The sequence below is a fragment of the Triturus cristatus genome, chromosome 9 (assembly GCF_964204655.1).
Source record: "Triturus cristatus chromosome 9, aTriCri1.1, whole genome shotgun sequence".
Taxonomy (NCBI): domain Eukaryota; kingdom Metazoa; phylum Chordata; class Amphibia; order Caudata; family Salamandridae; genus Triturus; species Triturus cristatus.
Window position 1 is genome coordinate 882,772,773 of NC_140592.1, and position 24,873 is coordinate 882,797,645.

General features: G+C 43.1%; 1 protein-coding gene across 2 annotated transcripts in view; it reads right to left on the bottom strand.

Moving 5' to 3' along the window:
- Positions 1–24,873, bottom strand: part of LOC146799013 (cholesterol 24-hydroxylase-like) — a 223,506-nt gene that overhangs the window by 122,073 nt on the left and 76,560 nt on the right. For both annotated transcript variants that reach the window (XM_085626409.1, XM_085626408.1), the window contains exons 2-5: positions 16,538–16,615; positions 10,413–10,494; positions 5,287–5,360; positions 4,102–4,188 (exon numbers count right to left, since the gene is read on the bottom strand). In XM_085626409.1, the coding sequence (XP_085482535.1) occupies positions 4,102–4,188; positions 5,287–5,360; positions 10,413–10,494; positions 16,538–16,615 (321 nt within the window). The remainder of the gene's footprint in view (positions 1–4,101; positions 4,189–5,286; positions 5,361–10,412; positions 10,495–16,537; positions 16,616–24,873) is intronic.

The window sequence follows — 24,873 nt, forward strand, 5'->3', positions numbered from 1 at the left end:
ACAATCAGTGTCAGGAGTGATCAGTATAGACCCTTCAGCACCACCACCTACACTATGAAGCAAAGTGTAAGTTTTATAGCGCATACACAATTTAGAAGTATGATTAACAAAATTAACTTGTTGTGGGGGGGTATCTGCAAAAAATCTGTTTTCAGTGGGTTGAGTTTCTGTAGATGGGTTGTCATCCATTTTTTGCATGTCAGCTAATATTTTCAATATATAATTTTTAACAGATCTGAGTTTCACCCATGTAGAAGTGGTATGTAGCAAAACCAAAGGGGATGATGGACGGAGTGTTGAACATTGCAAGCACTCACCCCCAGTCAACTGATCTGGGTTTAATCCATCATCATTCTTTAGCTCACTCCGCCCCCCCAGTTCAGACATGGCCTTATGCAAATAAGTCTGACCCTGTGCCTCATGGGAACAGTCCAGCCCGAACTGCCAAGCCATGGCTTCCCTGGACCAGAAACAAGCATCCTGGGACCGGTTTCTGGCTAATCAGCCGTCATAGGCCAGGCTAGCTTGAATCCAGTGGCAAAGTGAGCAAGGGACCCAAGTCTGGGCATACCCTGCCAATTTAGGGCGAACAAAGCAAAACCAAAGGGGATGATGGACAGAGTGTTGAACATTGCAAGCACTCACCCCCAGTCAACTGATCTCGGTTTAATCCATCATCATTCTTTAGCTCACTCCGCCACCCCAGTTCAGACATGGCCATATGCAAATCAGTCTGACCCTGTGCCTCATGGGAACAATCCAGCCCGAACTGCCAAGCCATGTCTTCCCTGGACCGGAAACAAGCATCAAAGTGGGACGGGGACGGGTATGCCCAGACGTGGGTCCCGTGCTCTCCATGCCACTGGAATCAAGCTATCCTGGCTGAAGAGGGGTGAAACCCCGAAACTGGTCCTAGGATGCTTGTTTCCAGTCCAGGGAGGACCTGGCTTGGCAGTTCGGGCTGGACTGTTCCCATGAGGCACAGGGTCAAGACTGATTTGCATACGGCTGGGTTCAAACTGGAACGGCATGGTGAGCAAAAAAACCATGGATTTAGGCCGGATCTCTGTATTGTGGTGAATGTATGACATTGTTCTGCATTCTGTCCATCAACTGTTGTTTTTGCGAAGTGGTATGTAATCCAGGAGTGCTTTAGATATGAGCCAGTGGTTCCATATATAGACTGAACAGAGAATGAGAGGGAATGGACACTTGCATGACCGCTTTCTAGATCCTTGATGGACTAGAAGGGGAGTTCCCTAGCATAATGTGTCGGTGTGTGTACGGCGATAGCCTTCTGAAGATCATCTACTCAGCTCCATTCTTTCATTAGATATTTTAAGAAAGATTGAGTGCTCTATGGTATCAAACACTGCTGACCGATCCAAATGTAAAAGTAGGCAAGAGTTCCCATTGCCCACAATGTGCAGAGTATCATCCACTATTACTATTGGTCATTACCTTAAGTATCAGAGTGGTGGTGTGTTTTAGTCAATCCTAATCTTTTTTAATAAAACTTGTTAAAACTTTTCATTACCTTGCCAATGGTCAACCTCTGACCATTCCCTCGGAACCCAAATGTTATAGTCCTTAACACTAAAGGTTGTAATGCGAAATATCTGCCAGACTGGCAGATTTTCTGTGGCAGTAGGTTACATCAGCAAGAATAATTATCTGCAGATTCAGAATAAGCGGTAGTGCCCACCAATGACATTGATTGATACAGTCACCAGATGTCCATAAAACTTGTTAAAACTTTTCATTACCTTGCCAATGGTCAACCTCTGACCATTCCCTCGGAACCCAAATGTTATAGTCCGTAACACTAAAGGTTGTAATTCGAAATATCTGCCAGACTGGCAGATTTTCTGTGGCAGTAGGTTACATCAGCAAGAATATTTATCTGCAGATTCAGAATAAGCGGTAGTGCCCACCAATGACATTGATTGATACAGTCACCAGATGTCCATAAAACTTGTTAAAACTTTTCATTACCTTGCCAATGGTCAACCTCTGACCATTCCCTCGGAACCCAAATGTTATAGTCCGTAACACTAAAGGTTGTAATTCGAAATATCTGCCAGACTGGCAGATTTTCTGTGGCAGTAGGTTACATCAGCAAGAATATTTATCTGCAGATTCAGAATAAGCGGTAGTGCCCACCAATGACATTGATTGATACAGTCACCAGATGTCCATATCATGCCCCTATCAGTTTCCTTTATACTTCATAGTAAGCCGGATGATACTCTACAATACTGCATCCCTTTCCTATTGAGCAATTAGGTTTTGCCAACATCGGACAGTTCAGGAATGTAGTTTACAGTTCAGGAATGTAGTTTAATGTAGATAGCAGGACTGAGTCTATACAAAGGTGGAGTTCAATGTAGATTACATTCAATTTCATTGGACTCTGACACAAGACAGGATGGCGAAATAGCTATTAGATTAATATAATTGTGAAAAGAATCCCCTTGCAACATCAGGGTCTCAGATTTGGAACACGTTTGACTGGCTCTGGTATTTTGTTAATCTTCGGGTGGAAGGGGACCAGTAATAACTGGTAGTATTTAGTCTTATTTAAGAGTCAATGTTGGATTCTTGAAAAACCAAAGGAATGATAGTTCTATTTCTGATAACTCCTCACACAGACTGACTGAAGGAATTGATGTCAACATTCTATTATTGGTAATCCCATTTATGAGGCTCTATGATGTCTATATCTCTTACTTTTAGCTACATCCTCCTCTGGATCATGAATGAGGTTTACCTGAAAGGGTTTATTTATATCCTCCAACCCCAGGATTTGGTCTTAGCCTTGGTCGTGCCGTTGGGCGCTGCTTCCTGTCTCTTGTTTTACTATTCAACTGAGGGGTTACTCTGAATTTTTTTTTTTCCTCCACATCTGGTTTCTGGTGAAAATGGTGGGAAAGACGGCAAACTGGGGGCCCTGATGCTGTATCTTCGTAAGACCATCTACCGACGTCCCCTTGAAAATATCTCCAGGATGTGTTTATAGGGCTCTCAGAAGGCAACCTTTCAGTACTGGGGTACTTGCTATTTCCCAAAAACATACATTTTGAATGTATTTTTACTTTTTCCTCACATCACAGACCTCTTCTTTCCTTATAAATATTTTAATTAATCTAGCTCAGGGAAAAAGAAATTAACTAAATACGGGGAATTTAAAAAAAGCCACTTTTTATGGCAATACTAGAGTGGCCAGATAGTCATAGAAGTCCTACTATCTGTAACACAACCAAATCCATGTTGTAGAGGACATTTTGGAACTAGTTCTTCAATAGCCAGAGAAATCTCATGATTTGCAGAAAGGGTGAGGAAACCTGAAACTAAGTAATTGTATTTGTATGAAAGTTAGAAAAAGATTTATTGTCGATCACTCTTAATACAGCAATCAATCAACTAAAGGCATTGCAAAGTTGGGAGTATTTCAAGCCACAGTAAAGATTTGGCAATTCGGTATGAACTGCAATCTCAATTTGTGATCCAATAGATTGTGAATGCCATTCAATATTTGCAAATGCATTTTCAAATTGCTAATTTCGCTCTGGCAGCAAGTGATGACATCACTATCAGGAAGTACAGTACCATAGGCACTGAAGCTCCTCCTGTTTACAGACATGCAATCTCCTAGAGTGCCCATTCTGTCATCCTATAGTTACAACTTGATAATATATTTACTGAAGTTATGATGGATGTTTTCAATTAAAGTGGAGTTCGTACACTAGGAATATCCCCATATATAGGGGAAAGATAATTTTTTGTAGCACAAGAAAAAAGAAACATTTAAATACATCCAGATACATCCTAATAAACCCAAAGCAGACTCTGGAACCCCTGAAGATAAGAGACCTTTTCCTATATTACTTTTTGACAAAAAGAAATCCCAATCTTCCTTTGCCGTAGTTTCTGGGTCGTTTAGAACTTTTTGTCCCATTACTGACAGTTAAAATTTCAAGGAAGCAACATACACTGTTTATGACTATGCCCCTCAATCCCATCCTTTAATCATCCAAATTTATTGTTTTTCCCCATCTACTGAGAAAAAGATTCTTAGTTTGAAAAGTTTGCCTGACTTACGTGCGACTGAATGCTGGATCCATCATTCTGCGCTGTTTGTGCCAGTGTTCATTATCAGTAACAGTCAACACACCTTGACCCATGCATCTAAGGGAAACAAGAAAGAAGTAATCTGGGAATCAGAAACAACAGTGAGTATTTTTCAAAATCAAACAGTGTATGTTAAGACCACACATAGGTTTGAATTGCAACATTACCTCTTTTTATCACACCAACCACAGCTTCCTCGTGCCCATCAATTATTCCTCATTCCAATTACAGGATGGTCAAATGCATTACAACTTCATCATTCTCATTAAAGCCTATACATGCCCACAACAAATCCTCGTGCCTACCACAGCCTCCTTATGTCTGTCAAAGCTGCCCCATAACTGCTACAGCTTCCACATTCCCATCACAGATTTCATATTTGCACCACTTCTGCTTAATGTCCATCAGAGCTTCCTTATGGCCTGCACAGGTTCTGCAAACTCACCCGTGTGTACTTGCGAGCATGGCAGCTTTCTTATACTCAGCCAAACTTGCTCACACTCACCTCAGCTTTCTCATTACAATAACAGTTTCCTCAAGCCCAACACACTTTTCTCATGGCCTGCACAACGTCCTTTTACACATAATAGCTTCTTAATACTCATTAAAGCTTCTCTATGACCATTTCTGCTTCTTCCTGCACACCACAGCTTCAACCAACTCACTATAGCATACTCAGGACAGCCATAGCCTCTCTATGTGTAGCCCAGCTTACTAATTCCTGTCACAACTTTCTCATTGCCACTCACACCTATCTATGGTTCATCATACCTATCCCATTTTCTTTTTGCCTAACCCAGTTGCATCATGTCCAGCACAGTTTCCTCATACATATTACATCTTTTTCATGCCCTCACAGCTTCCTCATGCCCACACGTTCCTCACACCCTCCACATCTACATTTTTCGTATGCAGATATCCCAAAAATCGGGCTTGAATTTGACCCTCACAAACCTATCTTGTGATGCCCCTTGCCTAGACCATTGTTTAATTCTCTTCATAGCACTCTTTCAAATGGATTCATATAAGCATAATAGAAAAACAGGAACTCAATTTAATCACAAATCGAATCAACAAATTCAAGACCCTACACTCTAATGAAAGATGTGAGTTTGAGGTGTGCAAGGACTATGTCTCTTGATTGATTAAACTAACCTTTCACCAAATATATTAAACATCCGATTGTAGACATTCTTATCCTTTTTATATTGCGGAGACATCAGGAATTCCTAGGAACAAATCAACAAGCATGTAAAACATTTTTAAAAATAATCGTACTATATATAATTGGGCTAGCATTTGTAAACATGACTTGTAACAATAATTGCTGTGGGCCATTAATGATGGCAATGCTCGTCACATAGCAAAGAGTGTGATCCTCATTTGATAGGGGGAAAGTGCATTCTTACAATGGCAGCACAGTGCAGCATAAAAAGCACTATACATAGGTGCAAATATTTCTCAAGTGAGCAGCATTTGTGGAATGACATCATTACCAGTGACCAATAATAGATGGCTTTGCTTTGATACACAGTAAGAGTGGCACCAGAGGTCACTTTTGTTTTGTGGGGCTGTAGCTGGTGGCAGTGTTAAACGAAACCCATTCCTCATGGGAATAGTCCAGCCTGAACTGCCAGGCCAGGTGTTCCCAGGACCGGAAACAAGCATCCTGGGACCGGTTTGAATCCAGTACCAAAGTGAGCTGGGGTGCCGAAGTGAGCTAAAGGATGATGATGGATTCAACCCAGATCTAATAGTGACTGGGGGTGAGTGTCTGAAATGTTTCAGAGCTCAGTCCATCGCCTCCTTGAGTTTGCTTTGTTTGCCCTAAGTTGGCGGGGTATGCCCAAATGTGAGTCCCTTGCTCACTTTGCCACTGGATTCAAGCTAGCCTGGCTGATGAGGGGTGTTACCCCAAAAACAGTCCCAGGATACTTGTTTCCGGTCTCGGAAAGACCTGGCTTGGCAGTTTGAGCTGGACTGTTCCCATGAGGAACAGGGTCAAGACTTATTTGCATCCGGCTGGGTCTGAACTCGGGTGGCAAAGTGAGCTAAAGAACGATGATGGATTCAACCCAGATCTTATAGTAACTGGGGGCGAGTGTCTGAAAAGTTTTAGCTCTCTGTCCATCATCTCCTTGTGTTTGCCTTCCAAGACAGGGTCACTGGGTGTTTGTTTGCCAAAAACAAACCCCACTTTCAGCAAACCAATTAATTGCTGAGCAGGTCACCATGCATTGGCAACCTGCCTGAAAATGATTTTTTGTAAAACTGCTCCCTGCATGTTAGCACTTGAAAGCAACAAAAATACACTGCAGCACAAGTGGAGCACCTTAACTAAGGCATGCAGCTCCTCACCTACTGAGTGGAGGCAGACGCTCTGCTGCTCTTGCGGCCTCGTAGATGACCCTTTGTGATTGAAATGACCCTGTAAGTCTTCTAGTTTTAAAGACAAGGGATGGCTAAATGGAAGGAAGAGGAACCTCCTTCTCCCCCAAACTCAAAAGAACTCTACCCTGCCCTCTGCTGCGTATCTTTTTCCTGAACGACTAGAATCACTTTAATAGCCTTCATGAACAGGTTCTAAGGACACCACAATATTTTAAAGAGTGATGTTATAGCCCTTTCAAGTGAGATGCCTTTATATAATATGTCTTTTTTTGCCAGAACATTTCAAAATACTCTTTTTGCATAGACTCGCTGGCATTTTTTAATCACAATGTGAATAATTTCATGAGTACGTTGAGTCTTCAACTGATCAAGAAATATTTTTACTGCCTTCAAATTTGGATGAACTAAATGTCACGATGAAGTCAATCAAATTGCTATGGTGCAATTAAATGCTTTTGCATGCTTCAAAACGTGTGTATGATAAGCAGGTGAAAGGCATACCTCAGTGACTTCCTTGATTATATTATCATATTAAGTTTTTAGTAGCTCTGTCAAAAGGGGGAAAGGAATAGGTGAGGTCAAGAAAGCTTTGACTTGCTATTAACTTTGGCTTGATTTGATGGTGCTGAGCAAAGGTTGAGGGTCCCGAATTGCTTAGCTTACTAAATAGTATGTGCAGAGTGAGTGTTGGCTTCTCAGTGGGCTTGGTCCTGGATAAGGCCAGAACGTGCATTGTGGCTGTTAGCCACATAGAGGGTTAGGTGCATCGCTTTGTGGCTTAGTGGAAGGCAAGTCCTACAACCAACTCTTACTATACATAGCCTTTGGCTGTGCACAGTGGGGTCTTGGCCGCAAAGGCGATTCAGGGAAGGGGTTAAATGCTGGTTAGGCCCAACAGCTACACCCCCTGTCTGTATTGGCAAATGCTATGTACAAGGAGGCTTGGCAGCATGAAAAGTTGGCGTATGGAGCCTGGATGCATGCCGGGTGCTGAAGCCAACCTCGACTGCAAATGGCCAAAGACCATGCTCAGTGGGAAGAGACAGCAGCAAGGGAGAATAGTTGCAAGGCCAGAGCCAAGCCCAGGCTCTGTGACAACCTCCTGCTGCATCCAACTGAATGTCAGGCTTGCTTCATGGTTTACTGGATGCAGGATCTGTGTAGCAGTAAATTGTATGCATGGGAAGTTGGGTGAAGGGTTTGGCCAAACCATGAGTTGGATGCAGCCCTTTGGCCACCACAACTGCACTGTGAAATGGTTAAGCCTGTGCAGCTAATGGCAGTTCACAGCAGTTTTTGCCTGAGACCTGGGTTAGACATCTGTCCTTGGTGCATGCCAGGCCCTCTATTCGCCCTCAACTGCAAGTGGCCAAAGGCTGCATACATGAGAAGCGTGGCACAGGGCCTTGTGAAAGTTCTGGATTGACATGTCCACTCAGAACCCTGTTTCAAATTTCGTGCCAGTTAGTCAAGGGGTAGATAATTTGGGTGACCTCAAATTACAATTCCCTATATTAAATCAGGTTTTATTCTCTACCACAACAAACTCTATTTAACTATTTAATTGAATTACATGAAACACATGTGCAATCAGTAATTAGACTTAACAAGTCCCATCGCTTTGCAGAGCCGAGATCTATTGCCTTTGCCAATTCTTGTAGTAGTTTAGCTAAAAGCAATTCTGCAGTTTTTAAGATAATTTTATTAAAGAAGTGTGTGGAACAGTTTTTAAGGATACACTTTAGTATATTTTGGCAGGTGGGTTTGAGAACAGTTCAAGAAACATTCAGTTTGATTACCAATTTTAAAACGTTGAGCCCCTTACTGGTGCAGTATGCTCAGCTTGATTCAATTACAAATACAGATGGCACACAGGAAGGATTGCTTTTGACTTTCGCCACCATTGGTTAAATTAGAAAAAACATACAAATCAATCACCTTTGAAGCAGATGGAAAATCAGTGATTTTAGAACGGAGTAAGCTAAAGATTTAAATTGCCATGCAGTTACTATTATGGTGAAAGTACATGCATGCACAGTAAGAATACATTTCATAGAGTACTGGTTATCCAACACTGGGACATAAATCTTGATAATAAGACAAAATAAACTTGGTAACAAAACTTAAAAGACATATCACCAGAGGCAATTCTAAAATCATATTGGGCAATCTGAGAGAAAGAAGAGGAAAAATGTATTTTATAAACTGTATTTTTTTTAGAATATATCAAAAATTGGTTTTCTTTAGAACAATCGATATGTATTCCAATTATAAACTTTAGCATTAGTTCTCCAAACACAAATGACATTTATGAGAAGTCGAGTCCAACCATCTATGGGATTTGCAACAGGATAAAAACTATTTTGTTTACTAGTTTTGTTTTTTCAGATTCTGTGCCAGCCCAAAAAGTACTGCCAAAAAAGAGAACGAGACCGAGAGTGTGTGTGTGTGTGTGTGTTTTGAAAGATTTGCCCTTGTATTAGTCACCAATAGCCATTCAATGTATTATTCTCTACGCAAGGAAGATTGAGGCTCATACACTTTCCCACCTCTTGGTCAGAAATCTGTAATTTACTCAGCCTACATTGAGTATAAATGCAACTATGAAATGAAAAAGGTGTTTACATTTTTTTTGTAGTTATAGCGCCAATACCATAGCATTTAGGCCCCCTTTACAGGTTTAGGGCTGACTTATGATCCATGTGCCAACACATGGTTACATTTAGGGCCTGATTTTGATGTCGGGCGGAATTCCTTCCGTCCGACACCGACTCAGTCCTAGGAGCGACCGACACCCGATCGGCGGTCCCGACCTCCTAAATAGGATGCGACCGAACACTGTTCGGTCGCATTCCTATATTTCACCAAGGGAGCATGTATTACAGCCGTAAACCGGCCATAATGCATGCTCCCATAGTGAAATTGGAGGTGCGGTTCATCCCCGCACCCAGTGGTAGGCACCAACAGGGTGGCACCATATGTGCCCCCTCTGCCTCCAACTGGAGGCCGTGCACCAAAGCGGGCCTTGCTGGGGGCCCCGAAACACACTCTCTGACATGGTTTCCATATCAGACAGGCCGGCATGGAACCTATGCATTGTATTCTCAAGGGCAGAAAGGCCCACCCTTGATTTGACTAGCTGGCTTACGACTGATGGAGCCCGTCGCAAGCTAGCCAGAATGACCGGCCGGTTTCCTTTCCGACTCTCCATCGTAATGAGGCTGTCAGAAAGGAAACCGAGCAGCCAATTACATTGCAGCCCTGAAGGCTCCGACAACAGGTCGGAGCTTTTATTTGGTCGCATCATAATCGGCCCCTTAATGTTTTTGTTTAGAATGTGGTTTAGTTGACTGAGATGCCTTAGTAGCCTATGGTGCAATATTAGTAACCATTATAAATTTATATGGGTACTCCATATCCTTTCCTGATACTTTTTCCTGATTAATAAAATATATAAAGAGGCAACCTACTTGAAGTCTGAGTTTTCGGAAAAAATACCATAGCTGAAAATGTATATTGGAAATAAAAGGCTGGAGAAATTAACAATGTTTGAATAAAATCCTTTGAAAGGATTGCCCCATTCATATCAAACAACTGAACAAATTATGACGTGTTTATTTTTGTAATTCCGGAATTAGGGGTAGAAGGGGGAGGGTTCTACTTAAAGGAGAAACAAAAATTGAAAATTGAATGATTGGAAAGGTAAGCAATAATCTTAATTGTTTGTTCATGTTAATGCACAGTCTCCTTTTCACAACTACCCCTTACACAGCAAGGTGAGATAGTGAATCGTTGTAAAGCTCTTCCACCAAGAATTACTCACTTGCGTGGATAGACGTGAAGGTGGATCCCTACAAACAATACATTCAAAAGATTATGTTGTGTCATACCTTTATAGCTTCAGGACTTGAAACTAGCAAAGAAACGTTATGTAAAATGTTAATGCGTACAGCATGACCATACTTCTCCGCCCTATGGAAATAAGAGAGTATCATGTGATTGCTATGGGTACAATTTGCAATACACCTGTGTTGTTAAATAGTTGAAAACACATATTCAATAACAATACACAAACCAAATGCCAGTCATTGTATTTCTTTTCTATAAATAAATTATATAAATTGTCATCTGTTTATAATCATGCTATAAATCTAAAGCAAAGTATATTTAAAACTGTAAAAATAAGTACACAATGAAACATTATCAGTGGGCAACAATCTGTCATGATCCTTGTCTAATAATGCCATTAAGTGTTTCTGGTGGGTTGATAAATCACGTGATCAAAGGAAGGTTAACTTTTAAGTGTCAACAAAACCAAGAGATTGCAATTAAGGTTCATAAAAACATATGTATTTTTATATTTCGTAATTCTCCTGCCACATAATCATCCAAGCTGTCACGTGGCCCTTAAAGACCACTGGAAGAGAGAAAAACTCTGCACAAAATGCTCTATGTTTTTCCAAAGTCCGGGAAGAATCATGATCTGCCACTGTGATTAATTGAAATAGAGGTGGAAGGAAGACAGCGTTAAACAAAGAGGTATATCCATACCACCCCAAATTAAGGATGGAATACTTGTCTTTCAAGACCTACAGTGGTGCAGACTACTTCATTCAGAGCATTGTATACAATCCCAGCGATCTCTGATTGACCCACTGGCTCTTCTAATTAACACAACACACAGACCTCATGTGCTCCCTCAACCCTTTTAAGCAGTGAAGCTTCTCATTTATCCTAGTTAAGTGGTTTACATTCTCCTCTTTGCAGATCATCAGAAAATATTTAGCATGAGTTTGGAACTTTACAAGAAAACAGCTAGACAGCAGCAGTCTTGCACACTGATCTCGTTCTGGTGATAGTCCAGTGAGGAGTAGGGGACACAAGTTGTGATTCTGAAGGGAAATATGGGGGACAACAAGTGGCTTAAGGGAAATGTTGGGGGTGGGGAGGAAAAGGAAGGTTTACACTTGTTTTGCATGTGTGTGGGGTGAGTTTGCTGCATCCTGGGGCTCAGAACATTAGTGAGGCAACAGGTTGGAGTGGTGCCTTAGCAGAGCAACAAGAGTGATGGACACTGTCCTAGAAATACCCTAAACAAGACTTGTGTACCATATAAAAATAGGGGCCTTGTGATAAACATCCCTGGTGGAAAGGGCAGCCTGGAGTTTAATCACAACACAATTGTGATTCTATGAGTAAGGGCAGGAGTGAGCCCATCTGTGTCCTCTTTCTCTCCCTTTCTGTGTTATGGAGCCGGGAGTTTAAGACAGAGGTGGATGTGTATTGTGACAAATACAGATTGGATTAAGCAGATTGATGGATGGGTTTCTAGCGCAGGCAGAAGTCCACAAATTAAGACAGGATCATTTGAAATTCAACAATTCAGTGGCCCCTGGGGTCTTTTGATCCATTGCAGGGCAGATGGCATAGCCACCCCCGCAAGAGAGATGACAGTTCACCTCTCTCTGGCCTTTCTGGAACAGTAGATTAAAAATAAGAAGAGACCTACAGCCTCTGGATGATCTGCAACTATATGGTGGCGAGGTTTATAAGGAAGCTTTCAATGCCAGGATAGCTACAACATGACACAACAGTTTGCTCAATATGTGGTGATAATATGTGGACCTGGGATAAAAGACTTGCATTTTCTGTAGGGTGGAATATTGTATTGCTTACATTCATTTGTCATAATTAAGGGATGAGTGTGCTCATGGGCTAGCTGAAAATCTGATTTGTGCAAGAAAATGGAATTTCACTATGTTCCAAAGGTCAATACCCTTTTAGAATGGCATAATATTTGAATGTACATTCCATGACTTGGTGAATCTATAGAAATTGCATTACAGACTGTGCATGCTTGCTTGTACGTGCACATTTGGCACACCATTTCTTAGAAATGATTTAAGGTCAGCTTATATGATGATATAATAGTGAGAAGACTAGGGAGGAATTGAGATTGAAAGATGATTGGAAATTTGGAAAGAGGTAATCACCGTTACTTAAAACAGAAAGGGCCAAACCATGCCTCCTGTAAATTTGCAAGTGGGGATAAACTATAATGTGGTCCAGTACCTAAAAAGGCTGCAGATATGTCTCTTTAGAACACTCCTAAAAGCATAATAATGGAGGCTGTGAGTTATTACAGTATATAGGCACACTTTGAATGACATTAGAAAACAGATGAATAAATAAAATGCTACTTTTGTAAATTCAATCACAAATTTAATACTGTTGTTGATCATCACACTTTGGGATCATATTGATGATAATTAATAGAAATGGCTTTTTTTAAGTTGCATCTAACTTTCTTGAAGTTTGAAAATCAGTGTGCTACCTTTCAGACAGATTCAGCCACACTCTCTCAGGTATGAGAGAACCAAAAGGCTGTAGGCAGGATCAAAGCATCCTTCTCCCCACACATATGCATTGCCTCCGTGAGAGAAGTCAAGATGGCGTTAGGGAGGCAACAGTGACAGAAAGAGATCTGCTTACCAGAAATTCATGGTAAATGGTTTTAAAGAAGAGGAGGCACACACCTCACCCCAAATACTGTGAGCTTGAAGCATCCCCTGGTACAGTGACTCACAGTACCTCCTAGAGAACTGATAGATTAACATTTCTTCACTCATAGTGCAGGGTGCGTTACACCCTGAGACCCAGAGTGCCAGCCCTTTAGCTACGTTTTGTAATCAGCTCTATGACTAACACATGGATTCAATGCCTGGGCAATCTTGTTGTAGTCAAGCACTCAGGTATCTACCTTCTGTCTTTGCTATCAACAAGATGCTGCTGCAATTCACAGAAAGTATGCAAATTAGTTCACTGGGTTAAACAACCCTTGAATTGTCATTAACTTCTCTTTACGCATCAACCAAACTTAAGTTAATGTGTATTCTTCAATGTATAACCTATCTATGGCCAGATCACAAAAACTGAACTCTGGAAGTGTTGATTTAGGACAGGTTTTTGGCAGTTGGTTTATAGAATGTTTTGGTCATCAATTTCCCATTAACCGTAGAGATTGACACTTCAAGGAAAACTATTTCCTTCTTGTCACAGGCATGGGTGAATTTTAGGTTTGGATCACAGGTGTTAATCCATAGTAAAAATTTGGACAGAGTTTGTTCAGGTACTTGCCAAACTCTGTCCGAATTTTTCCTTGATGTGTAAATCTCTAAGGTTAATGACAAATTGATGACCAAAACATTCGATAAACCAACTGCCAAAAATAACCTCTTAGAGTTCTCTAGTTTCCATCCCAGGACACTGTGTGAGAACCTTCCCTACGGATAGTACCTCCGCATTAGGAGGAACTGTAGCAGTGTGGACGATTACCGTATCCAATCAGCAGAATAATCTAACAAACTGCGGAATTGTGGCTATCCAGAGAGGTTACTGAAGAAAAGCCAAAAACGAGCAAGAAACCAGCCCAGGGAAGCCTTATTGGAGGACAACCCGAGACGTACCAAAGAGGTCCCTATGACCTGTGTGACAACATACAGCACAGCATCTAACGCCATAACTAAATCCATTAACAAACATTGGAAGATACAAGAGACCAACAACAGGAGGTGGGAAAACCCCTCTTTTCATTCAAGCGGGCCAGGAGCCTTAGGGACTCCTTAGTACATAGCGTCCAAAAAGATCTGACAGCAACCCCAACCCATCTGTTCTCAATGCCTGGGGCCTACCCAGCGTCACAGGCCATTTTCCCTGTGGGAACTGCAGTGTCTGCCACTTGACCACCACAACCAAGTGCTTGGCCCTCGAGCCTAATAAGACATGGATACAGAGGTCCCATACCAACTGTAACTCGGCCAACGTGATATATCTTATCACGTGTCCATGTGGCCTGAGATATTTGGGGAAGACCACCAGGAAAGTGAAGCAGCACATCTGCGAGCAGCAGAGTAATATCCGGTGTAAAAGAAGTACGACCAGAATGACAGAACATTTTTTGCAGAAGAACCACAATACTAATGATCTATAATGGACTGTCATCGAACAGATTAAATCAAGCATAGATAGTCAAGGACTCCTGTTTGAGAAGGTACAGCGTTGGGTTTATCGCCTTTCAATACATAACGCTAACATCCCATGGGGCTCTGTCCTGAAGCGATAACTACCTGACTAGATCATCATCCGCGCGTCTGCACCTACAACTATCTGCGTTCCTGTCACTAATTAATACAAACCTCCCATATTTTTGACAGCGTGTCTGATGGGCACATACTTTGAACACATGCCCTTGAGATAGGGCACATTCATGCACCTAAGAGACCAGGTTTTCAATCCTCCCACACTGGTATGGCATACGAGAAAGGCCCCCCTCTTTTGTCCACCACCGGACTCGTAAGGCGGGTCACGCGTGTGAGTTAAGTTTTGCCTTGTTGAATCCAATACGAGGAGGGTCCGCGTTTCACTCACCGCATGCGAATGATGGAAGCAACGCGTACGTGTGTACGCGCCTGCATCACCATCCGGCGCCGAGTCGGTTTTCTCCTGATGAGGCTCACAGAGTACTTATACACACCCAAGTCAGGACTCCTCTATCCTCGGGGTCCTGGATGTTGGGTTGAACCAGGTGCCATACAGGCGTCTAGCTTTGGCATAGTAAGTACTTAGTGACGCAACATTAAGGTAAAGAACCTTGCCTTACTTCTCCACCAATAAAACTTTTTGGACAAGTAAAGGCAATTTTAACCTTTGCACTCTCACTGACTGCACTCCCACGTGAAAAATTGAAAACCTGCTCTGCTGTAATCAGGCGTCGTAGCACACCCGAGAGGCACAAACAAACAAACAAACAACAACAAACAAATGCTCACAATAACCTTTCAGCAAATGATTATACAAACGTAAGAATTAAATAAAAAAGTAACCTCTGACCAATAGGAAATAGTTGCAAAAGAGGTGTTAACATGTTTCTCCTACTGCTGTGCATGTGAACATTTCAACATTCCAATGCACTGACTTTTCATAGTATTTTCTGGTTTCTTCTCAACTTGGATGGGCTTCAGAAAGAGTAAATAGAGAATACAGCGGCAACGCGGAGAGGGACTTGTGAAGGTGGGGAATAAAGTATCTACCGGACTTAGGGGCCTAATATGATGGTGGGCGGATCGCCACCGCCTGGCCGGCGGTGGTGATCTGTCCGCCATCACAACTCCATTTACCCACCGCCATATCACCATGTGGCGGGGGGTACTGCGGCGGACTGAAAGTCTGTCCGCCACTTTTCTGCCGGTCGGCAATCGTCACAATTGCCAGCCGGGCGGAAAAAGCCCACAATATGGTGGCGGTGCCTTGCAGGCACCGACATCCATATTAGGATGGTTGCGGTGGGTATGCCTTTCCATGGCAGAGACTCCACCATGAAAAGGCATGCAGGAAATGACTATGGGGCCCGTTGCAGGACCACGGGGGTGTGGAGGGATTGGGGGGCTGCACTTGGGGGGGGGGTACCTATGGTACCTCCCTTCATTGCCATGCACAAGGTGGCAGGCACTGTGCGCTGCCTGTCACGTTGTGCATGGCAATGCACAAGATGCCTCTTTGGCATTGCGGCGGGTGCTGCTTACAGCACCGCCCGCTGCAATGTCAAAGATGCGAAATGCGACCACCAGGGTGGTGGTCGCATCCTAATTGGCGGTACGGGACGGCCTTACACCTGGCGGCAAGTCCCGCCCACCATCCTAATAGGCCCCTTAATTTAGGGCCTACCTTTTTAAAGCTAATTTAAAATTTGACAGCATTTTGTTTTTTTTTAAATGCCCTTCACATATACTAAGTACTGGCAAAAAAACTCCAAATGCTAAATACTATGATGTATGATAAATGTAAAGATATAAATATTATGTCCTTGCCTAATAGCCATTTATTCTTATGTTTACAAAATGATAGTGAACCTGTCAGCATTATTCAAATGGGAATGAACATTTCACTCCTTCAAGTATAAGCATATCTTTTAGCCCGTCCATGTACATATGTGCAAAATAGAAAAGCAAGCACTTACCACTCTAATAGCAGCTCATGGACAAGCCCTTCATTGTTCATCACCTTTCGTAGACTGGGAAGGTGTCCAAAAAGGAAGCTTCAAGACATGAAAGAAAATGTACAGGTCAATAATCACATTTTACAATTTAAATTACCTGAAAGGCACCCATAAAACCTGGTTCAAAGATTTACAATTTTATGGACTGTACTTTTGCCATCCTAATGGACTACCTTCCATCAAATTTAGGCATGACCACTGGCCCGAAGGTTATCTCTGAACTTTGAAAGCAGTGGCGGCTAGTGACATTTAAAAGTGGTAAGGCATAACATTTTTGTCGTACTGCAATGCCGCGAGCGAGCGTAACGAGCGAGCCGGAACAACCTGCTGGGAGTTTGGTGGGGGAGGTTCTCCTTCAAAGAATATTTTGAAAAAAGAGTGGACAAATGATGCGTTTTCATGCAAATTTCAGAAAGCCTGCAGGTTAATAAAGTAATTGCAGTTATTACATTAATAGAGAGATGTCATATAACAAAATACGTATCTGTTTATTCAGTATAACCACAGAGCTTCATAACAGACTTCAAGATACAATGCATTGCTGAGTACATGCCATCTGTTGTGTGACCTGTGCTCTGATCATTCTGTGTACTGTTAGAAGTTCCTGGGCTGTGAACTGTTAACATCTAAATAGTGACTACAGTCTTGTATACGCTCCGTGTAGGCAACAATTTGACAGTGGATTAAACCATTTCATGCTATTGAAGAGCAAGAAAAGCATGAAGAGCATCAATGAAGGAAGCACTATATAAATGCCATACAGTGCAATAACATTGTGAATAATGTACTGACGTACACTAAAAGAGCCAAGGACAATACAACTATAACAATGCATCATTCAAAGTCAAAAACGAATTGACTCAATTTTCTATTTGTCCCTCAAAACTGTCATCAGTATGGCTTGCCTTGGTGATACTTGCCTTTGTGCGCCTATTTTCCAACAGAAAACAGAAGAAATTGTTTCTCTGCATTACACTAAAACTGCAAATCTGCCATTTCAAAGCACTGGAAATAAATAACAGATGTTGCCTGTACTCAATCTATGGTGCTCAAATGACCAAGCTCGAAAAGACTGGGAGACTGAGTCTCAGCCTGCCTTGCCTGAATCAAGAATTAAAGATAATTTCAGATGGAATGGGAGTGAGAGAAAATGGCACTTCTTTATCTTAGGCCTGGAAACAAATAATCACACCGTGACACCGGAGAACACCAACTGCAGTTGAAAGCTATTTCTTACACTGAATGCAACAGCCTATAGCACAAACGCTTAAACTTTGCACTGTGTGTCTGCCCCCTCTCCCTACCCTGGCCGACATCCATGGCATCCATGCGACTGCATCCAAGAGGCCAGGGTATCCAGGCGCTAGACAGCACTCCAAAGTAAACCCTTTTTTTATGCAGACCCTGATCTGAAGCACCAGGATATCAGCAGGAAGCCACGGCTTCCCAAACATACTCACCCCAGTTGGAGAGTCATGAGACCATTAATTCCACTAGGCTCCAATTAACTCACAATCACCCAACACAATACCACGAAGAAGGGTGTCACTCGGCCAATCTCCAACAGGCGTGATATGAAACGCCAGTTAAGTCTGCCGAAAAGACCTATATTTAATGTGGAAACCATGGGCCAAAATCGCCCGTAGGCTATGCTTGACGTCCAATCAAAAGACAAAACTGAAATACTGGCAAACATATGTCATTATTAAGTTTGCCTTAAACCTCGTGGCCTGAATGCCATGATGAAATGACAGACAAGCGCCTATACCATTGAGTTACAGCTCACGGTTTCTGCTGGCAGTGCTGGCCCTCACTTGACATGCACAATAGTACATCACCATGATCACCATAATAGCGCCGAGAGCCCTCAAGGTGTGATAACGGCACCTACATCTCTGTCCCCAGAGGTGCCTAGCCGCCCTCGAGAACACTATTGATGCAGACAGGTCCTTTGCAGGAGGAACGTGCAGCCTCCCACAGACACACACACAGTCCGGGATCTAAACAGCATTGCCAGCACGAACACGGCAAGGCCAAGGGCAACATTGTACTCTGGCACATTTAAGGGCACTGACTGTCAATGGCGGAAAAAAGAAACACCCCCAAAACACACAAACGCGCGTGTACGCTTATACAGAGTGAGTGCTTTACCTACCATGACATATGTGGCAGTGAGCACCCCAAAAGGAAGACCAGCTTGCGCACCTTAAAGGCGGACCAGGCAGTGTCGCAGCAGGTGCAGTGGCACCGGGACTCACCCTGGATATAGCTGGATTTCACAGTTCGAACAATGGCCAGGGGCCCCATTTCCCTCCTTGCACTAGTGCCCTTGACACACCAGCTACGCCCCTCACAAGACAGCTCAAAAAAAGGTAACCCCTGACACACTACTGACTGAGATTGAATGTGTCCTCCTCCTTCCACACCGCCATCACCCCTAAAAGGACACACTTGTTATACTGAGCTCCCCCAAGATCAAGAATAGGGTAATAGACCAAGGACCTGACCATCGCACGCAGGCAAGAACACTCACAATCCTGTCATGCGTCCTCCGCCCTGGCAGCAGAAGAGTGACCATCACTGACGCACACAGTCCTAGCCCGGTCCGCTGGGCTTCTCACAGTGGAGGCCCATCTTCCACAGAGAGACTGGGCGAGGAATAAAAGAACCCCGTGCTGCTCTCATCCGATGGTTTAGAATTAACAGCCAACACGAAGATCTTGTCAGCGATCCAAAACTGGCACTGAAAACCAAGTAAGAGCGAGAATAACATGCTTTTGAGCAAATAAATTACCAGCAGCACTGGTGCCTTTAGACATCCGACAGACTTGGAGGCACCAAGAAAAATAGAATATTTCAAAATAACAGGACACCATACTTCTTTTCAGTTAATTATGCAACTGTTGGCCCGGTGAGAAATACTCTGACCTGGATGGGTGGGGTGTCTGGAATTTACAAGATATTAGATTCTATCAAAATGATGCAGTGATTGAGATAAAACAAGTTCTTACAAAATATACTTTTTAGTAATAAGTAATCAAACTGTATCTAATGCAGACATTTTTGTAAGTGTCTCCACTATTCCAGATTCCAGCTGATAACTCCTTTACATTACATCTTAAAAAGAATAGATCTTTGCCACCATAAAGCTTTAAGCAGATCCACTAGAATTATTTAGCGGAAGAGGACAACATTATGCGGCTCGTTTGACTAAATTATGCAGCAAGAAAAGGTAAATTATGCAGCACAATGCACCACATTTTGTGGTTAGCATTACTTCATTTTTTTTGCCATTTTAGCTCACAGTAACGCTGTCAGGGGAAATATTTCACCTCATTAGTACCAGTTTAACACCCAAATACAGCAGTAAGCAACTACAAGATTACCAGTAAATCTTTGCAAAGGGCTTTCCACTGCTCCGGAACACTTTGTCATGCTTTAAGTAACTTTTCTTCGTTTGAGCTAGAATCAAGTTTTTTTGTTGTTGAAATCTGCAGATTATGTAGCGAATGCAGTAAACTGATAATTATGTGGAAAACGCTGCTGCTGCAGAAACTCATAATTCCAGTGGCCCTGGCTTTAAGTGACTCAATCAATTATGGCTGGTAAGAAGGCTGGTTTCTTTTTTTAACTTTCTGCACTACTACCACACACTTCGATTTCAGGCAGAGGCATCTCAAAGTCAGTATTAACCATTCAGGGGCAGTTTTTTTGTGAAAGCTGAGTCCATGGGGTGGCAGGTAGAAGGCCAGCAGGGTTGCATTCAGATGCAGAGCCCTAATCCTCTTGATCCTTGGGGCCTCACAGTAATGGTCTAGGAGACAGAGGAAAGGAGCGAGATTCGTGGATATTGACAAAGAGAAGGCCCAGAATAGGGAGCACTGTATGGGGACTCATCTTTGCGTTTACAAATGGCCAGAGACCACTTCTTCAGAGAGATACCCCAAAGAAGGGGACAATATAAGTGTTTTTGTTTTTTTAAAAGGGACATTCATTAGTGAAGCTGGTACTGCTGCCAAGTGTGTAAGTGGCCACTGCTGGTTATCTAAAGGAGCAGATGCAGCAGTACTGGGGCCCACTGCATCACAATTATGACTGTCTACCTTTAAAAAAGGGGCATCAGAGCTTATTGTCCTTTCAAGCATTAGGACCGAGGTGTTGATCCATCATGATGGGGAAGAGGTAAAAGAGGTAGAGGAGATAGCCTGCTACTCAGGACTGCAGCTATCATTAGTGCAGCAGGTGTAGTTGCATTGGGGTCAAAGAGTGTGAGGGGCTCACAACACCCCAATTATGGGGAGCACTTTGGGATATCTGTTTTTGTTTGATGCATTTGCTGTTTTATAAGTCTCATATTTGGTGCGGTTCATAAGCTATAGAAAAAGTATTCCTGAAATCATCTCATAAGCCCCTCTCCCTGCACACAGCCATGTCCCTTCCGCTCCCCCAATCCTTGCCATAAAGTTTTGGAGGGGGGCCCGACCTCAAAACATTTTGCTTCGGGGGGGGCTCAGAGTAAAAAAGTTTGAAGACCTCTGTATTAGAATATGGTGCTTTGCAGCAGAGGAGCCCGGGTGCTCTTCGCGGGCTCCTGCTCACCAGGCAGGCCCAGGCGTCCCCTTTTATGCATCTACTCATTTACCCCAAATCTGAATTACCCAAAAGGTGCCCAAGAGACCCCTGAGAACAGATGCAGAGAGGACGGAGCCACATTTGGCACAAGGAATCACCAAGCTTCTGGGACAAGATCCTCCACAGTCGTGGCCGGCATGACGGGCAGGTGCGGGTGAATATCACGCGGGTTCATGGGGAGGGAGAAGCGGCCCGGGAAGTTCATTAAAATAAAAATAAAAATGTACCTTTCCCTGGGTCACGCGCCGCCGCCACAGCTGCTGCTGCTCCTGGCTGGGTCTGCGTTACAGTTAGGCAGCCTCCCTTCCCTAAGCCAACCACAATTCTGCAATGGCAGCGTTGTGATTGATATGGCGGACGCCCAGCTGGGCGCCTGTAGGGAGGGCTGGGAGGCCGTTTTCTCTATGTATGCTGCATGCAGCCTACATAGAGAAAAAGGGAGAGTGCGCATGACTGGTTTGGTCCCAGAGGACCGACCAAACAGTCAGGGCCCACAACAGTGGGCAAGCCACTACCCCCCTGCCCTCGAGCAGGACCGCCCACCCTCCCGCCCCCAACCAGACACTTCTGCTTTCTCACAGTGCGAGAAGCAGAAACATAAAATGGTAGTTTTACCATTTTATGTTTCTGCTTCTCGCACTGCGAGAAAGCAGTGGGGCAACGTCCCATACCCCAATAGAAGAGCTGCCACTGTTTAAAAGGAACCACTGTGTTGGTTCCTGCCCGCTGTTAGTTTTGACAGTAGTTCACCAAACTTTTTAAATTTTTTTATTTTTCAGAAATAAACTCCTGAACTAGGAGTTTGTTTCTGCTGAACTAATGACCATCAAACCCTTGATGACCTATGGAATAATCTATCCAAAAAACCTCAATCGGACACATCATTAAGAGAGATGGGTGAACCTTAAGTATTCCATCAATGGAACCCCCACTGGTTCCAGCAACGTAATATTGCAGCAGGCCTGAAGGAGTGGGGATCATCGGAAGAAGTTCATTACACAACCTGCCCTATTTAGGTTGGATGATATAATGTCTGTTTTCTTTCTATGACAACCAGGAACAACCTGGAGGTGAGGGACAAAACAAAATACCCTCCCCCACTCCCATTCCCTGGGAGAAAACTTCCAGGGTGTGGGGGTCACTTGCTATTTAGGTTTTTTAGGCACAGCACTTGCGAAATCTATTGTATTTAATATAAATTGTGTAAGGAGTGCTTGCCACTTACTTTTTCTCTGTTTCTATTGCCTGTTGCATACTATTTCCTTTTGTTCCTCTCATGTGTTTCTCTTGTCAGTGCCCCATGGCCCAAGTACTGTTTTCATCAGGTTTTGCCTGCACAGCACTTGCGCTGTGCTTGTTTTTAAAGCGCTGGCATTTCTGTTAGGAGGCTTAACTGGTTAGACAGAAGTTTCCGTTCACCATCTGATTTGGTGTCTTTTTTATTTGTTTCTCCTATTTCTGTTTCACTACCAGCTTAAATTTTTTCCACTAGGCTTGGAACACATCATTCTTCAGCCCTGAGCCTTGTTTCTGGGTTTTGCATGTGGCACCGCTGCCAGAGACACATCCATCATTCTTTCATTCTGACTTTTTGGAGGCTCATCCCGGTTTCCTATCATGCCAAAGCCCCTTACCTGTCTTTCCATAGTCACGGTCTAGTCTTTTTACATGAGAGACACCCTGTGTCCTCGTGATACACCGGTAGCTTTTCGCTCCTTGCTCTCCTCCGCATTGACTGCGATTTACAGCTCGAAAGAAGTCGCTCCTTGAGTACCCGAATACCGTACAGTAAGGATTATTTAATGACCAGCATGTTTCCCTTGACTCACGCTGTTACAATGTAAGGTGCTCATCCTCAGTTTTTGTTTTTAGGTCTCGCCTGACCCAGCGCATGCGCTGGTCTGGCGAGACTTATTGAGAGGGCTCCAAAAAGTGCTACCAGGCCAGCCTAGAGCTACAGTGCATGTGCGCGGGCGTGCGCGCCGCGCTTTACCGCAATTACTTTCACTTTCGCGGCCGTACGGCCGCTTTGATGTTTGATCGTGATCCCGATCACATTAACTTTCGCGGCCGCACGGCCGCTTTGCATAGCCAATAGGTCTCGCTTTTGGGACCTTATAAGTATTTAGTTATGCAACTGTTGCATGGCTAAACACTTATAACGTCCCAAAGGCGAGACCTATTGGCTATGCCAATGCTTGTTTATCTTACTCCAGCGGTAATTAAAAAGCATTAAGCCCTTAATTGGCTAACCATCTCCCGGTTCCCACCGAATGCCCAGATGCATTCTTCTTGACATTCCTCTCTAGGCCAGCAGGGCCCCTGACAATTCATAACCGACAGATGCAAGGCTTTTCTTTCTGCACATCAAAGATGCCCTGATTCACACAGCATGCAACAGGCTACATGATGAGAAACATCTCTCCCTCCTCACCAGGCCTGTCGGAGGCTTTTCTGGGGCCTTTTCAGAAATGTTGTAGAGGTTTGAAAATGTTTGGTCCAAGTGCAACATTGCAAAAATCTGCAGAGCCTTTAAATACCCCAGCAATACATCTATGAATGTGCAGCATGCAAGAACTAGGTGGCGGTCACCTAACCAAAAGTAAACAGACTGCCAAAAAGTGAAATGTAGAAGGCCTTCGTATAAACTGCATGGACAGGAGACACTTATTGAGAGATACCGGATAAAGCATCTCGCACTACTGTTGTGGTCTCCTGACGCAAATGTGCATGGCAGGCAAATTCAAACTTAGACCATGCTTGTCATATTATAGCTGCATACGATTGTTTACTTTTTCTCTGCACTTCACCTATTCTCCCTGTGTTTGCTCGCCTTCACTCTATATGAGTTAACAACTTCATGTACAGTGTAGCTATTTCATTAGGACTGCATATAATTTGTGTGCATTTCGGCTGCATTTTTTGGTTTGTCAGATGCTATTAATTTACTCACCTTGTTTCAGCACGTATTTCAAGCGTGCTTGTGAGCTATATGATTTTTTTTTCTCCAACGCCTTTTAATTCACCTTCTCGTAGTTTCTACAGTACCCCTTTCCACCCCCTAAATTAGAACCGTACTAAAACATGTTTCTCACATTTTTATTTGGAGAAAATTGTGGGCTGGATTTCATTTCATTAAAATCCTCCGCCCTTCACCTACTATCCCTGCTTCATATTAACACAAGTTACTGCACAATATAGTGCCTTTCTCAATAAACAAGTCCTAACACTTTTAAACAGTTTAATCACTCATATTGCACAACTACTCACTAAGCTAAAACTTACATAAAAAAATAATTTATTATTAATCATATAGGCGAAATCTTTTGCATTTACCATTGCTTGTTGTTTTTGCAGTAGCAAACTCCACTTTGGGAGTTTGTTTCTGAAAGACAAAAACTTTGATAAAGTACTGCATATGCGAAAAGAACAAAAACAGAACACTGAATGAGAAATGCAAATAGATACGGAAAAGGTTTAGGGATAATACGGAGCCCTGTGGAACTCCACATATAAAAGGTCTTGCCTCAGAGAGAAAATGTAGAAGAAAAACCTACACTAATTTGTTTGTAAGAAAGTCTGGTACTCAGGATAAAGCTAGACCACCAATATCAAACGTTTCTAGGCATATCAGCAATATATGTACATCTACTGTGTCAAACGCA